Here is a 17,212-nt window from a genome sequence, read left to right as displayed (position 1 = left end):
AATAACATCTCTACCCTTCTTGACAGTCTCTTGGAAAAGAAGTTACCAAAACTTGCCTCTTGTGCCTGACTCATTTCTGTCCTATTTGATTTAGTCATTCACTGAATATTTATTGAGTACCAGCTGTGTGCCAGGCATTGTGCTAGCTATTTAACATTGCTTTACTATATACATATTGCATGAATCCTCTTAAGATTTAGTTGCCTCTTTCAACAAACATTTATTGTATGCCTGCAATGTACTATTCCTAGTTACTGTGCTAAAACAGATATTATTATTCCCATTTTATCCCTCTGGCAAAATATACAGCTTCCAAAAATCATTCAGAAAAATATTGGTCAAACTGGTATTCCACACCATGATTTTCTTTTTAAATTTCTGGCTTATACTTCTGATATTTGGGTTAGATTAAATTCTTTACTATCAGTAAGTTATATTAAAAGAATATGTTGATTTCTATTATGCTGTCATACACACATTTTAATAACTTTCAGTTCAGTTCAGTCGCTCAGTCGTGTCCGACTCTTTGCGACCCCATGAATCGCAGCACGCCAGGCCTCCCTGTCCATCACCAACTCCCAGAGTTTACCCAGACTTATGTTCATCGAGTCGGTGATGCCATCCAGCCGTCTCATCCTCTGTCGTCCTCTTCACCTCCTGCCCCCAATCCCTCCCAGCATCACAGTCTTTTCCAATGAGTCAACTCTTTGCATGAGGTGGCCAAAGTATTGGAGTTTCAGCTTGAGCATCAGTCCTTCCAATGAACACCCAGGGCTGATCTCCTTTAGAATGGACTGGTTGGATCTCCTTGCAGTCCAAGGGACTCTCAAGAGTCTTCTCCAACACCACAGTTCAAAAGCATCAATTTTGGAATAATTTTAAAATTACAGGAAAAAGTGCAAAGATAATGCATAGAGTTTCTATATGCCCCTCAACCTAGTTTCTCCCCTCTTACATTACCATGGTATGTTTATCAACACTAAGAAACAGGCATTGATATGTTACTATTAACTAAACTCCATATTTTGTTTGGGTTTCAACAGTTTATCCTTTAATGTCCTCTTTCTGTTCCCAGATCCAATTCAGAGCATCAAGTTGCATTTAGTCATATCTCACCAATGGGCTCTGGTCTATGACTCTTCCTCAAGTTTTGTTTTTCATGACCTTGACAATCTTGATGAGTAACTGGCAAGGTATTCTAGAGAATACATTCTAGAGAATGTACCCCAGTGTGGGTTTGTCTGATGTTTTTCTTGTTCTTAGATTGAGATCATGAATTCCTAAAAGTACACGACAGAGATGAAGTGCCCTTCTTACCAGACCATACCAGGGGTTACATGACATCACTGGTGATACTCATCTTCATTACTTGGTTGAAGTAGGTTTGCCAGGATTCTTTACTGTCAAGTTACTATTTTTCCCTTTTGCTACTCTATGGAGATAAGTCTAGCTTACTCTCAGTGATAATGGGAACTAAACTCCACCTCATAAAGAGGAGAGTATCTGCACATATTATTTGAAATTGTTCTGTTAGATTTTTCTCTTCTCCCCATTAACCTCTAGTCTAAACCCTGTGTTTTTTATACTCTTCTTGTTCAGTCGCTAAGTCATGTCCATCTCTTTGCAACCCTGTGAACTGTAACACACCAGGCTTCTCTGTCCGTGCTTCTCTGTCCATCACTATCTCCTGGAGTTTGCTCAAACTCATGTCCATTGAGCCAGTGATACCATCCAACCATCTCATCCTCTGTCACCCTGTTCTCCTCTTGCCCTCAGTTTTTCCCAGCTTCGGGGTCTTTTCCAATAAGTCAGCTCTTCACGTCAGGTAGCCAAAGTAATGGAGCTTTAGCTTCAACATCAATCCTTCCAATGAATATTCAGGGTTGATTTCCTTTAGGATTGTCTGATTTGATCTCCTTGCTGTCCAAGGGACTCTGAAGAGTCTTCTCCAGCACCACAGGGTGAAAGCATAAATTCTTTGGTGCTCAGCCTTCTTTATGGTCCAGCTCTCAAATCCATACATGACTATTGGTTTTCTGCTCTACTAGACAAGAAATCACAGAGATCTATACTAAAGCATTGGTTTCAGGGAAATTTATTTCAGATTTCAGAGGTTTTTAAGAAATAGATTTGATATGTCTTGGTGACCCTAAAGAGAGAATGTTTGAAAACAACATTCAGATTTTGGTTTGAATGGCTGGAAATAAAATTTTGGTTCAAAGTATTAACTAACAAATGTAATGGTTGTAGGCTTTCGGAAATCTTAGGTTCTTCAGAGACTATATTCAACCCACATGTTGGTCCAGCTTCACTGAATGCCCTGTTCTCCTGAGTAAGAGCAGAGCAAAGTATTTTTTTTTTCTAACTGAAACACAAGGGCTGCCTGGTGGACAGCCTGCTAAGCCCTGTTTCTCATCTGAAGGATGCTAGGTTTTGACTTTTGTTTGGTTGTGAGATTTTCCTCTAGTTCATTTACAGAGCAGGCATACTTGGTTCTGTTCTCTGCCTAATAAATTATTAAACCTTTCCCATTTTAGAGTAATCACTTCACCCCATGTGACTTCATGTTCATAAGAGGACAGTTACCTTCCGAGAGTCACACCAATGGTCTCATACTCTAAATCAGAGGGTAGCTGATACTTGTTTTTAACTCATTTATCTTCTTATTCCATATGGTACTGTATTAATGTTAATTCTCTGTTTCAGAGCCATCATCAACCACTTTAACCCCAAAATTGAATCCTACGCTGCTGTGAATCACATATCCCAACTGTCAGAGGAGCAGGTAAGCCACTACTTCCCTCAGAGTGGCCCTTGTTGGTGGCCAGCATCAAGTCCTCTCAGATGGCAGAGGGATTCTGTGACTGAGCTTCTAGTGGGAGTGGCAAGAGCCAGACTGCTTAAGAGGAATTAGTAAGGGATTTGTTGATAGTACTTTAATTAGAATTATGGCTTCTGCTTTTGTGCCATATGAAAGGTTCATTTAATTATGTAAAAGATAATGTAGGTGAAATTTTGGTGAATTGTTATTTTAGTGTGGGTGATAAGGCATTTCTTTTTTTTAAAATTCTAGGCAGAGAGTCATTTTGACTTTTGAAAATAAGAAATGAAAACTTAGAAATGGTTGAAACTGCCAGTTAGAAAAACCCTGAGTTCAGCTTAATTTGATGTTGTTTGTCTCCTTAAAATATGAACCCTCCTTGGGACAGATTTGCATTAGAATTGCGTTCTGTGTTCCTTGAGCAATTGTTTCTGAGCAGGTTTTTCTGTGGTATGAACTGTGGCACATGCAGATAGTGTTGTATGTTCGTTTTCCTTGAGTCTGGCCTGATTTCCTCTTTTCCCAAAGAGAAGAGCCCTCGGCTCTGCATTATATAAAAATAAGATGGGGCTTTAGTGTAGCATGGTATCAAACTTGATGTTTCAGAACAAGACTTTGAGTCTTGTTTTCAAAAGCACAAAATGAGACATATATTCATACGGTCTCCCTTCCTTCTCACCCTACTCCCAAGTTGAAGGGCCTGGGTGTTCATGAGGTGAGAGTCCAGATATAGGCTCCAAGCCAAATAAAAAAAACAAAATCACCTATGCTCTGCTTTCCCTTTTTTGGCCTTTGCATCAGTGTAACCCTTCTATGAGCCTCTTGCTGGCAGGGCCAGCTAGCCAGCTGTGGCGTGATTGTGTGTTCAGTGTTCCTAAAAGCTATTCCGTTGGCCAAATGAGGCACCAAAGCAAGCCTTTGCCTAACAGACAGCTTCTCAGTATTCCCACCAGTGGCTCTTTCCTCAGCCAGATGGATAGGACTCAATTAGTCTATCAGTTTTCCCTTTGACATATTTATTCTCCTTTGTGAGGCCAGCTGTGGGAATTCATCCTCTTATTTAAACCACTTTGATAAATGGCTTTCATTTTTCTTTTTTCCTCTTCTGCCTATGGAGCAGCCCTAAGTCCTGTTCAGGACTTTGATGCCACTGCTCTCTGTGAGGTTCTTCAACCTTTTTCCTGTTGAACCAGTTCAGATCAGTTTTGTTATATCGTTTTTATGCAAAAGAATTCAACATCTTGAGCTTTGTATAGTGAAAGAAGGGGTGACTTTCCTATCACAGTGAGCTCTGTTTAGTCTAAAAGCTTTTTTTTTTTCTTTTTTAAAAAAAAGAGGAAGACACATTTTTTCCCAGTCAGCCACGTGCAGTATTCATCCCTCAGCAGCTTGGGAAGGTCAGGCTGAAATCTTTCTACAGCAGTAGCAGCCACAGACCAATAATAAAAATCCATTCTGGCACATGAGGCAATCTGGAAAAGGATGATTAGCAAGCACGTGTCCTCACCCCCACTCCAACTTCTTTCAGAGTTAAATGAAGTGATGAAAGTGCCTCTCAGAAAGCCAGAGATGAGGTGACTTCTATAGAGTGGAAGAAAACACAGCCCTATTTGAAAATGAGGAAGGAGAAGTAGCTCTCAAAGATTTCTTTTCTTAATAAATAATATTGCATATCTGCTGTGTAGAAAAGTGGTGCTGGGTAGCAGGGATCAGTAGTGAATAATCTAAGTGTAGTCCTTACTGTCATGGAGTTTGTGTATACTCACCTCTTTTAACAATCCTTTTCACTTGGGTAGTGGAGGAAGGGTGATTCTATTCTGGGACCCTTTTCAAAACTGCCCTCAAAATAGTTGTTGCTTCTCTTCCCTAACTGACTCTGAAGGGCAATAAATGACAGCATTAGAGTACACTTGGTTTTATTCTCAGCACTATCAGGTTAAAAGTATTTTGACTCCTTGTTAATCTCCAGCATGTGTTGGAGCACTTCTCTCCCTTAATGATATCACTTAATGCTGATATCACGAATGTTAAGTGTATTCACAGCTTCCAGAAGAACTGGGTTTGGGATGCAATAGGCCCTGCAGGGACTTCCCTTTCAGTCATGTGGTTAAGACTCCACACTTCCAATGCAGGGGGCACGGGTTTGATTCCTTGTCAGGGAACTATGATCCCACAGGCCACGTGCACCCCGCCCCGCCCCCGGCGAAAAAAAATAGGACCCGCAGTTGTTAGCAGCAAACTAAGTAGAAAGAGGAAATTGGGAACTTAATCCCCAAGTAGATTCTGAAGTACTATTAAAGTAAACCTAAAGACCATGGATAGGCATTAACTGGGGTTTATTAAGCTTAGTAAGACAGCAGATAAGAGAGGGCTCTTTGCTAGATCTGCCTGCTCAGGCTGCCATTTTCTTCTGGCAAGAGATTTATGATTGTTTGAGTTCTGACAACCCCCAGACACATTCTAGCAGTCTGTTTGAGGCATTTCAAGATGATGCTTGTAAATCCATTATTGCTTATCAAACAGAGCCCAGTCTCTCACACTGGGTTTATTTTCAGGTGTCCAGATGATAGATGACATTTTTTTGTTACTTCTCATTGGCTTCATGGAGAGCAAAGTTTTTTAATCAGTTAATACCCTCAGTGTGACCGAATAGTCATGCATTTTCTAGTGTAATAAACTGCATGCATTTTTATATTGTACACACAGGAGTCATATTTGTTTGGGGTTGATTGTGAACCTTGTACATATTAACTCTTCTTGTGTGCGTGTGGTAAAATATACATAAAATTTACCAATTGAACAATTTTTAAGTATACAGTTCAGTGGTGTTAAGTACTTTCATATTGTTGTAACCATCACTGCTATCCATCTCCAGAACTTTCTCATCATTGCATGCTGAAATGCTATACCCATTAAACAGTAACTCCTCATTTCCCCTCCCCCCAGCCCCTGGTAATCACTCTTCTACTGTTTGTCTCTATGTGGGAGCCTGGCAGGCTACAGTCCATGGAGTCGCAAAAGAGTTGGACACGGCTTAACAACACAACTTACTGTTATTAAACAACAATCTGACTATGCTAAGGGCCTCACAGAAAGTAGAATCATACAATATTTGTCCTTTTGTATATGGAGAGGGAAATGGCAATCAATTCCAGTTTTCTTGCCTGGAGAATCACGTGGAGAGAGGAGCCTTGTAGGCTACAGTCCATAGAGTCACAAAGAGTCAGACACAACTGAAGTGACTTAGCCTGCTCATATCTGGTTTATTTATTTTAGCATAATGTCTTCAATGTTGTAGCATGTATCAGAATTTCATTCCTTTCAAAGGTGAATGATATTCCATTGATGTGTATAGCACATTTTATTTATCCTTCTGTCCATTGATGGACATTTGGGCTGCTTCCACCTTGTGGCTACTGTGAAGAATGCTGTGAAATTGGTGTTTGAGTCCCTGTTTTCAGTTCTTTTGTGTATATACCCAGAAATGGAACTGCTGGATCAAATGGGAATTAATTCTGTGTTTAATTTTTTGAGAAGCTATCATGGTGTTTCCCAGATTGGTCGCACCTAAAATATAAAATTATTCCAATTTTTCCTGTTTTTGGATAATAGCCATCTTAATGAGGGTGAAGTAGTATCTCATTGTGGCTTTGTTATTTCCCTAAACATTATTAATGTTGAGCATCTTTTTATATTTTTATTGACCATTCTTTATCTTCTTTGGAGAAATTCTATTCAAGCCCCTTGCCCATTTTTTATTTGGATTGTTTGGATTTTTGTTGTTGAGTTTTAGGAATGTCTATATACTCTATAGATATTTATCCTTCAGCAGATGTGTGATTTGCAAACATTTTCTCCCATTCTGTGGGGTTGCCTTTTATAGTTTTAGCTTTTACATTTAGGTCTTTGATTCATTTTAAATTAATTTTTGTATATGGTGTTTGGTAAGGGCACTTTGACCTCTTTTTGTATTTCACATATCTTTATGAATAAAGTTTATGGAGAAGGTAAAACTTGCTTTTCCAAGAACTGTGAAACTATTCTTAGTTATTCCCTTCTGCATTGGCTTGTCTTTAGTACATCTTATAAAAATTGTCCTTCAAGGCCCTTGCCCACCATTAGCTGGGATTTAGCTCCTTTCTCTTCTCAGTATGGCTTGTTGGTAAGCATCTATCTCTAGCTGGTAGAATCATTTGTTATGATCCTGTCCCTAACATGGTGATTGCAGCCATGAAATTAAAAGACACTTACTCCTTGGAAGGAAAGTTTTGACCAACCTAGATAGCATATTTAAAAGCAGAGACATTACTTTGCCAACAAAGGTCTGTCTAGTCAAGGCTTTGTTTTTTCCAGTGGTCATGTATGGGTGTGAAAGCTGGACTGTGAAGAAAGCTAAGTGCCGAAGAATTGATGCTTTTGAATTGTGGTATTGGAGAAGACTCTTGAGAGTCCCTTGGACTGCAAGGAGATCCAACCAGTCCATTCTGAAGGAGATCAGCCCTGGGTGTTCTTTGGAAGGGCTGATGCTAAAGTTGAAACTCCAATACTTTGGCCACCTCATGCGAAGAGTTGACTCATTGGAAAAGACTGTGATGCTGGGAGGGATTGGGGGCAGGAGGAGAAGGGGACAACAGAGGATGAGATGGCTGGATGGCATTACCGACTCGATGGACATGAGTTTGAGTGAACTCCAGGAGTTGGTGATGGACAGGGAGGCCTGGCATGCTGCGATTCATGGAGTCGCAAAGAGTCGGACACGACTGAGTGACTGAACTGAACTGAACTGTCCCTACCAGTGACATCCACCCTGATTTTCATTTTCCCACGAGGACAACTGAGTCTCACTCTCAAAACCTGTGGGATTCTCATAGATAAATCCCAATGACCCTTTTGTTTCTACTAAATAAATGTGTATGGGAGGGATTTAAGAGAAACTGGGGGCCCCACCCTAAGTCTTGGGTTTGGATGCTTTGAGGAAATCTTGTCTTGACGATTCAGTGCTCCCTTCAGGTAAGTGTGCTGGAATAGAAGAGCTCTTCAGGGGGTTCTCCTCCCTATCTTGTCCTATTTAAACTCTGATATACTCCGTCTCCTTCGTTCCTGTTTCAATTTAAGAAAAGAATTTATCATTGCTGGCTACATCCTGCTAGAAATGGATCTATACACTAGCTCATCGTTTGTTTTTTTTTAACTCATCGGTTTTTTTAATCCAAAGTCCAAGCATAGGCTTTAGAAAATTATTGAACACTCTGAAATTGTGCAAAATTAGGCATCTGTCCTTTTTTTCCCCCCTTGAAAAGGATCCATCTTTCTTAAAATTCTCAACCAGTGTTTGGCCCTTTCAACATACAAAGTTTTGTAGAAAATCACTGGCTTAGTTGTCTTGAATAGTACCTCATACTTTCCTTGACCCCAAAGCCATCAGACCTTTGAAAATGCCCTTTGAGGATCTTAAGCTCCTTTTAGACTATTTGCTATTTATTTTGGTTTGCAAATGCTATGACATGAACTTGTATTAGCTCTAATTTCCTTATACCAAAGAGAGTTTCATAGCAGAACTTTACAGAAAGATTCTCTAGAGCCCTGAGTATCTAAAGAACATAGTGGCAATTTAGCATTCAAGACAAAACCTTCGCTGATCACCTGATTCCTTAAGCTTTCAGTTACATTCATGACCAGTTTTGTGCCATTGAAATATCCCATTGGAAAGCAAGTAAGTGATTGGCCCACTCTTAACTTTCTTCAATCTTCATTCAGTTCTCAGTATTTTAGCATTTAATGCTTTATGCTTCAGATCATCCTAGGCATTTAAGGGATACAGAAGTATGATAAAGAGCCTTTGTTCTCAAAGGATAAAATAAGTGTGAAAATAAGGCAGCTTATTATCAATAGCTGACCAGTACTAACAATAGGATATGTAGGTTCCTATTAGAGAAAGATCTCTGTGGGTTGTGGTGGTGGAAAGGCCATGTGGAAGAGAGAAGAATTGAGTTGGGCCTTGAAAGGGGAAGGATAGGAATTGGATAAATGGAGAGGCATAGATTGTAAAATATCCTCAAAGCCAGGACCTGAAAAGGACAGAAAGAGTGGGAAGAGTCCCAGAGTGTGTCTGCCTTGTCCTCGGGTCCCAGGGCGCCCAGAGACTGGATGACTTAGATGTATAATTCAGTCATTTAAATTGTTAGCACATCTTCCATAGTCCCTAGTGTATCGGCTCTCATCCCTGTCCTAATTATATCTCCTTTGATTCAGTTCACAAGCATTCATCAAAGGCCTGGTATGAGCCACCCTCAATGCTAGTAGGCATATTATTAGACCTACTAAGCAAACCTAGCTCTCTTTTTTTTCCTGGTATAACAAATATAGCAAACACATATAACAAAACACATAACATACAAACAAATATAACAAAATTTACCATCTTAACCATTCTTAACTGTACACTACAGTAGTGTTAATATGTACATTGTTGTGCAGTTATCTCTAGAAATTTCTCATCTTTCAAAACTGAAACTGTTTATTGAACAACTTCCCTTCCCTCCCCTCTGCCTTGCAGAATTAAACAAAAATGCTTCATATGTGATTGAGTGAAAGTTGCATTGGAAGCTGAGTATTTATTTTCATCTATTAGTAATCTTTCTAACCCTTTTCGATTTTCTCCTGATCCTAAGATAAGAATCACTATAAATAACTTCTGGGTGTTTAGAAATCCTAACGAAATCTAGCTTTATTTTCCCAGATAAGAGTGAGATACTAACAAGAGGAGAGTCCATGTTTGTGAGGCAAACACTGTTGGGGTGCCTGGGTGGCACCTGTTATTTGTGAACATCAATGGCACTCTACTCCAGTACTCTTGCCTGGAAAATCCCATGGATGGAGGAGCCTGGAAGGCTGCAGGCCATGAGGTCGCTAAGAGTCGGATACAACTGAGCGACTTCACTTTCACTTTTCACTTTCATGCATTGGAGAAGGAAATAGCAACCCACTCCGGTGTTCTTGCCTGGAGAATCCCAGAGACGGGGGAGCCTGGTAGGAGGCCATCTATGGGGTCACACAGAGTCGGACACGACTGAAGTGACTTAGTAGCAGCAGCAGGAGAAGGAAAGACATAAAGATCTTTGGGAGATATCCTAAAAGCTTCAAGACTTATGAGGAAAGTCGAGCCTTGTACTTCAACGTTAGAGTTGTTGGCCCTTTGGGGTGTTAGGTAAATGTTTAACAGTGGTAGAGGGTAAGTGGTTGGAGGGGGCTGATTTGTAGTTCTGAGGACAAATACTCCAACCATAGCCACCAATGTGAAGCCAAGTGGCTCTCACAGTGCTTAAAAATTTAACAGTTCACTCTCACAGGCCAAGCACGTGTCAGCCAGCTCCAGCACACCACTGGTTGTTGACGAAGACTAGGAGAAGGGAGCTGTAAAGCTACAAGGCAGGGCTTTCCATGCAGGAAGTGAGCGTGGGTCACTTTCCCCATGGGAGCCACCTATATTGCCTCCCAAGGCAATCAAGACCTCTGAGCAGCCTACTTTGAGAGCCCTTGTGATATTTTCTCATCTTAAAACATGGCATTGGCCGTCAGGCAAGGCAGCCTTGGCAGAGACATATGCTAGAGCTGAGATTTAAGACTCTCATGATAGCCATAACTCAGTTTCCTGTACTTGGCATTGTTTTTGTACAACAGCCTAAAGTTTTGCAGTCTCTCTAAGCCTGAGTGATGGTTGCTGTGGGAACTCTTAGTGAGTATGAACATGTGACACAAGCATTGACTGTCTGACCCTGCCTCTCTTTTCTGCCTTTGTTTAGATTCTGGCATTTCAAGTGACCTAATTGGCAGGAAAAAAAGTTTGATATGAGTTATTTGTTAACTGGACTCACTAACGCAGGAAAGACACAAAATCAGAGGCAGAGGGATTTTCCTACAAGCTGCTTAATCTTGGAAATCAACTTTCTGTTATAGGGCATCTTGAGAAGGTCCATTTAGGAAGGTCAGCTGGTTATGTGCTGCTAGGATATTTACTCTCTTACTTGGACCAAGAGGTAAGCTGCACTACCAGATCAGGGGGAAAGGGGTCTTGGATTTTAGCTCCTCTGAATAGGGAGGAAAGTATCTTGGATTTAAAAAGGACACAAATAGATAAAAGGAACAACTAGGAGTTTTTGAGCTAGGCACTTTTACTTAGGCTATTTACTTAATTTAATCAATTGTCTGAGGTAGATAGTTACCCTCATTTTATAGATGAGGATGCTGAAAAGTAGTTTGTCCAAGATCACACAGCTGCTAGTGATAAGGCCATAATGTGAACCTAGGTCAGTCTGACACCAAAGTCTGAGCTTTTTCATCTCTTGAAACATGCAAGACAACTAGAGTCTGTTAGGTATTACGAAGGAAGAGGCAAGTCAGGATAGGAAAGTGGAGGGAGAAGCAAAGAGAACAGGGGTAACAGGTCTCATTTCTAGGCAGTGGGGAAAGAATCCCAGTTTGGGAAAGGCCCATTCAGTTAAGGAAAGAAAGTACTGAACAGGGACCTGGAGAATTTGCCTTCCAGTTAGGCAGCAATGCCTCAGTAGAGGCTCCTGGCACAGTATGAGGGAAAAGTCCCTTTATCCCATCCAAGAATGTCAGCAAAGTCACTATGAAAAATAAAGCTTTTCCACACACCCAAGGAAGATGATGAATTTTTAAAAGCTTTTATGAACTTATTTCTTTTAAAGATGATATATATTTGTGGGTCAAAATCTAAAACATAGCACACTGAATTTTAATTGTTTTTAAAGTGGTAGTTCCTTTTTTTTTTTTCAAGTAGCAAAGTGAAGATTCAAAATTAATGTCCCTCAGCCAAGCTAGATGAATGCAGAGGTTACTGGTGAAGAGCTTAACTTATTATTCCTGTCTGCCACTGTCAGTATTTCCTCCAATTAAGTATGAATTTTGAAATGCCCATCACATAAACTTCTGGTCTTCCTCAATCAGACTTCACTGTTGGTAAAGCTTCTTTGGCAGTGCATGGGAGAAATAGCATTGGAGCTTGTAGGAATTCCAGTAGTTATCAACTTTTCAAGAAATTTCAGGATACAGCAGGCCTTGTTTCTCCCAGTTATTAGATATAAAGATAGCAAGCACTTTTCAGTTTTCTAGCCACCTCCTTCCTTCCAAATAGACCCTCTGGTACTTTTGTTTTATTTCCATTGCAATATCTTTCCTAGATGGTAGCTCAAAACTCTTTTAAGATATGCTTGGAAAAGCATGGTTTGCCACTGTTATAGTAACTTTGGAGGCCAAAAGTGTTATTATGCAAGCTGTTTTCTCTGTTGTAGGCTGTGTAATTGGAAATGTTTTTGCTACGTACCATAACAGCACTTTGACCTTTCATAGTGATCCTGCTCAAAGGAAGTTACAATCTTAAAAATGACCCACCCAGCTAGGAGGGAAACTGTGTTTAGCCCACAAATGGGATTTCTGGTGAAGAATTCTATTAGGGAAGGACAGATAAGTGAGCCTTGGCAGGGAGGCAGAGACCCCATGTCAGATTGCTGGAGAATTAGGAGCAGAGATGGTGTTTTTTGTCTCTTTCCCTGAGATGTGATCTGTTTCCAAGGATAGGCCTCAAGTGGGGAGGACAGAGATCATCTGCCTCTTGATTTGAGCTGGGTGGAGTGTCCTGCCTGCAGTAAGCCATAGAGAAGGAGAAGGCCTGATGTGATATTTGGTAAACATGTGTATCCTGTTCCCCAACCCCAATTATCTTGGCTGCCTCTTGGTGTGATTGCATACCTTGCCTGTGCAGGGTAAGGACCTGGGCATGTTGGATCTGTACTTAGTACAAAGAAAAGCTTCACAAAGAGTTTCTAGGGCTTCAATCAAATAAAGTCAGGGAGATAGGGCAACTGCCGGGAAATTAAAGAAAATCCACTGTCACCTTTCCTTTAACCAAGTGATGACCTTTCATGAATCACCCACTGTGAGGCTCATTATCTGGTCCACCTTCCTGAAAGACAGAGCCAGCCTGTGAGATCAGTAAATTTCAGTGCAGGCTTGAAAGACATGTATGGACAGGAGAACTGACCAGCTTAAATTGGTTCTGAAATTGAGTTTGGTCCTGAGTATGAAAATAGAAAGGGGGAAAAAACCTTCTGAATATTATATGCAAGTTAGCTGTATAGAAGAAAGAGTTATCTTTTAAAGAGCATCATCTTTTTTAGTCTATCCAGAGGCTTGTATCCACTTTTTGGATCCTTTTTTTCCAAACAGTTATATTGGATGATTGTGCCCTGGTGAGAGATTCGGGTTATCTTGGATAGAAAGTCACTGTAAGCACCTAGTGGAGGGAGGGATGCTCACTCGAACGAAGCCTATGATTTTACATGTCTATTTGTTCTAGCGCCTGTACTTGTTTTTTTAAGCCACTTTGAGCTAAAGTGTTCTGAAAAAGAACCAATTCTTGCCTACCAAGGAAGTTCTCAGAACCTGCTTTAGTCTAAGAATTCTCTGCTTCTTGGTGTCCTTGGTTAGTGCAGGAAGACAAGGAATAGGTGTCCCAGCTTCACATTCCCCAGATTATTTCTTTTCTGTGTATAAGTACAGAGGTATCTGCTCTGTGCCACACTAGGGGCTATAAAAATGCAAAAATCATATATACCCGTAAGGACTAAGAGCAAGAATCAGGATCACTCACTTCTTGTTTAGGCCTTTGCCTGTGTGCTAGTCTATAGACCTCACTCCCCTGTTGTATTTGGTATGCTTGCAACAGCACCCCACAACCCTTTCTAAACCTAAGAAAGTTTAGTTTTAGGTACCCCAGTGAAATGCCCCCTCATTATAAATAAATCCATAAATGGTTGGCTGATGACCCTTTTTGGAGTGAATTTCCACAAGGAGGGCAATGATCATCTCATTTTACCTCTGCCTCAGTTTTATAAAAAAGGCAAAAGTAGAACCTTCATTAGGTGTCCTTGGTAAAGGTAGGACTCTAGTCTCTGAGCTTGGCAAATGATTGTCAACAAAGTGACAGTGAGAGTCACTCAGTCATGTCCAACTCTTTGTGACACCATGGACTGTAGCCTGCCAGGCTCCTCTGTCTGTGGAATTCTCTAGGCCAGAATACTGGAGTGGGTAGCTGTTCCCTTCTCCAGGGAATCTTCCCAACCCAGGGATTGAACCCAGGTCCTCCCACATTGCAGGCAGATTGTTTATGACTGACTCACCAGGGAAGCCCTGGTACACCCAATTAAAAGTGACAGTGTACCCAATTTAAAAAATTTCATGTGACTACTGCCCAGCTGAAAATGATTGTAAACACTGTTGATTGCTACCCAGAGTCCATTTAGTTTGTCAGGGAGGATTGCTGTGGTGGAGAGGTGGCGAGAAGTAGCACAATGAGGGGAATCTTTGGAAAATACTAGGAACTGCTAGCTTATGGATACTGATATATCAGTCTGAATCATGCTTGCCCCAACCAAAAATGGAATGGCAAGACCAAAAAAGACTTAAGTTTACTGCCATAACCATGTGTGTTTTTTTTTTTGCCTTGACATGAGTTACTGGACTTTTTATTTAACTTTATTGAGATGTAATTAACATATAAGATATATTTATGTAATCATCACCATCACAGGATACCGAACATTTTATTTCCATAACCCATTAAAATTCTTTCATACAATTAGTCTTATCTGCAAATTTGGGCCCTGATTAGGTAACCACTGATTAGTTATTAGGTAACCAGATTAGGTAACCACTGATTTAATTTCTATCACTATAGATTATATTTGTCTGTTATGAATTTCACATAAACTCTCTTGTGTCTAAGATTTATCCATATTGTGACATTTCCAGCTATTTACCCAAGAGGAGTGAAAATACGTATCCACCCAAAGACTTGTATACAAATATTCATACTACTGTTATTCATGATAACTCAAAACTGGTATCTGTTGTTTAGTTGCTAAGTCATGTCCAACTCTTTTGCATCCCCATGGACTATAGCTCAGCAGACTCCTCTGTCTATGGGATTTCCCCGGCAAGAATACTGTCCATGGGATTTCCCAGGCAAGAATACTGGAGTGGGTTGCCATGACCCTCTCCAGAGGGTCTTCCCGACCCAAGGATTGAACCCACGTCTCCTGCCTTGGCAGGCGGATTCTTTACTACTGAGCCACAAGTAGTAAAACTAGAAACAAGCAAAATGCCCATCAGCAACTAAATATGTAAACAAAACGTGATGCATCCATAAAATGGAATATTGTACAGCCATAAAAAGAAATGAAGTACTGATATCTGATACAACATGGGTGATTCCTGAAAACATATGCTAAATGAAGGAAGCCAGTCACAGAGACCATATACTGTGTGATTCCATTTATTTTAAATGACCAGAATAAGCAAATCTATAGAGACAGAAAATAGGTTAATGGTTACCTACAGCTGGGTTGGGAGTAAGTTGGGGAATGACTATTAATTGTTATGAAGTTTCTTTTGGGGATGGTGAAAAGGTTCTAAACTTAGATCATGGTGATAATTATCAACTATGTGATATACTAAAAACATTGAATTATACACTTAAAATGATTGAATTTTATGGTATGTAAATTATATCTCAATAAAGATGTTTTTCAAAAGACAGAAACTGTCAAACTGTTTTCAAAAGTGGTTATATTCCAACCAGCAATGACTAAGTTGTAGCTACTCTATATGTTTGTCACACTTGGAATTGTCTTTTTAATTTTAGCCATTCTAGTGCATGTAAAGTGCTCTAGTAATACTGCATACGTTACAGTTCTAAAAATTACTGTTAATTTATTTTGCATGATGACAAGTGTTGACCAGCTGATCATTTGCCTGTTTTTAAATTTGATTATTCATGAGTTTCTGTATATTCTAGATGCAGGTCCTTTTCATATATATTGTGAATATTTTCTCCTATTTTCAGTGGCTTGTCTTTGCAAGTTATTAATGGTATTTTTCAAAGTCCAGACATTTTAATAGAAACCAATTTTAAATTAATACCGTGAAGATGAAGTTATTAATTTTTAAAACAATTTTTGCCCTTGTATTTTATTTAGTAAATCTTTGCTTCCTCCTAGTTGTGGAAATTTTTACCTGTATTTTCTTCTGGAAGTTTTATGGTTCTTGCTTTTACATTTAGTTCTATGCTCTGTGTCAAGTTAATTTTTTTAATGGAATCATTGTTTCTTTTTTAAAATTTATTTATTTACTTTTGGCTGCCCTGGATCTTCATTGGTGTGTACAGGCTTTCTCTAGTTGTGGCGAGCAGGGGCTAGTCTCTAGTTGCGGTGCATGGGCTTTTCATTGTGTTAGCTTTTCTTGTTGTAGAGTGTAGGCTCTGAAGTGAGGATTAAGATAGTTGTGGCGCACAGGCCTAGGCTTAGTTGCCCAGAGGCACGTGGAATGTTTCTAGACCAAGGATCGAACCCATGTTCCCTTCACTGGCAGGCAGATTCTCAACCACTTAACCACCAAGGAAGTTCAAGTTAATTTTTTGTAAGGTGTTTGGTAATGGTAAACGTTCTTCCAGTTCCCATCCTGCAGTATCCTGTTGTTCCATTGTCATCTGTTAAAAAGACTCTTTCTGTCCCCTATTGAAATCTTTGGCACATTTGTAAAAAATCAATTGACCATATATATGTGGGTGTATTTCTGAAGTATTAGTTCTGTTCCATTGGTCTTATATAGGTCGAAATTTATGCCCTACACTGTCTTGATTATTATAGGTCTGTCATAAATCATGAAATCAAGTAATGTAAGTCATCTAATTTTGCTCTTTTTAAAAATTGTTTTGAATATTCTATTTCTTTTGCATTTCTGTTGAAAGTGTAAAATCAGCTTGTCATTTCTACAAATAAAAACCTGCTAAGATTTTGATTGGAATTGCATTAACTCTGTAGATCAATTTGGGGGAGAATTGATACTTTAATAATATTGTTTTCAAATCCACGACCATGATATACGTCTCCATTTATTTAGATCTTTAAATTTTTCTCATCAATATTTTGTAGTTTTTAGCATACTGTTTTGTACCTGTTTTTTTTCAGTCATTTTTTATGTTATCTAAATGGTATTTTTATTCTTTTCCATTATGGTTTATTATAGGATATTGAATATAGTTCCCTGTTGTATACAACAGGATCTTGTTGTTTATCCATTCTGTATATAGTATCAATAGTCTGCATCTGCTAATCTCAAACTCCCAATCCAGCCTGTCCCCCACACATAGAATCACAAGTCTATTCTCTATGTTTTTTATTCTGTTTCTGTCATAGATAAGGTCATTTGTGTCATATTTTAGATTCCATAGATGAGTGTATCATGTGGTATTTGTCTTTTTTTTCCTAAGTTGTTTCAAACTAGTTTATTTAGGGGTTCCATTTTCATGCT

At 39.5% G+C, this 17,212-nt stretch overlaps 1 protein-coding gene across 1 annotated transcript in view; it reads left to right on the top strand.

Moving 5' to 3' along the window:
- Window positions 1-17,212, top strand: part of ARMH3 (armadillo like helical domain containing 3) — a 165,576-nt gene that overhangs the window by 130,601 nt on the left and 17,763 nt on the right. Inside the window, exon 25 of the mRNA XM_052660671.1 lies at window positions 2,707-2,785. Within this exon, the coding sequence (XP_052516631.1) occupies window positions 2,707-2,785 (79 nt within the window). The remainder of the gene's footprint in view (window positions 1-2,706; window positions 2,786-17,212) is intronic.

Source organism: Budorcas taxicolor, chromosome 23 (assembly GCF_023091745.1).
Source record: "Budorcas taxicolor isolate Tak-1 chromosome 23, Takin1.1, whole genome shotgun sequence".
Classification (NCBI taxonomy): domain Eukaryota; kingdom Metazoa; phylum Chordata; class Mammalia; order Artiodactyla; family Bovidae; genus Budorcas; species Budorcas taxicolor.
Note: the sequence above shows the minus strand (reverse complement) of the source record. Positions and strands in the feature narration are given on the sequence as shown.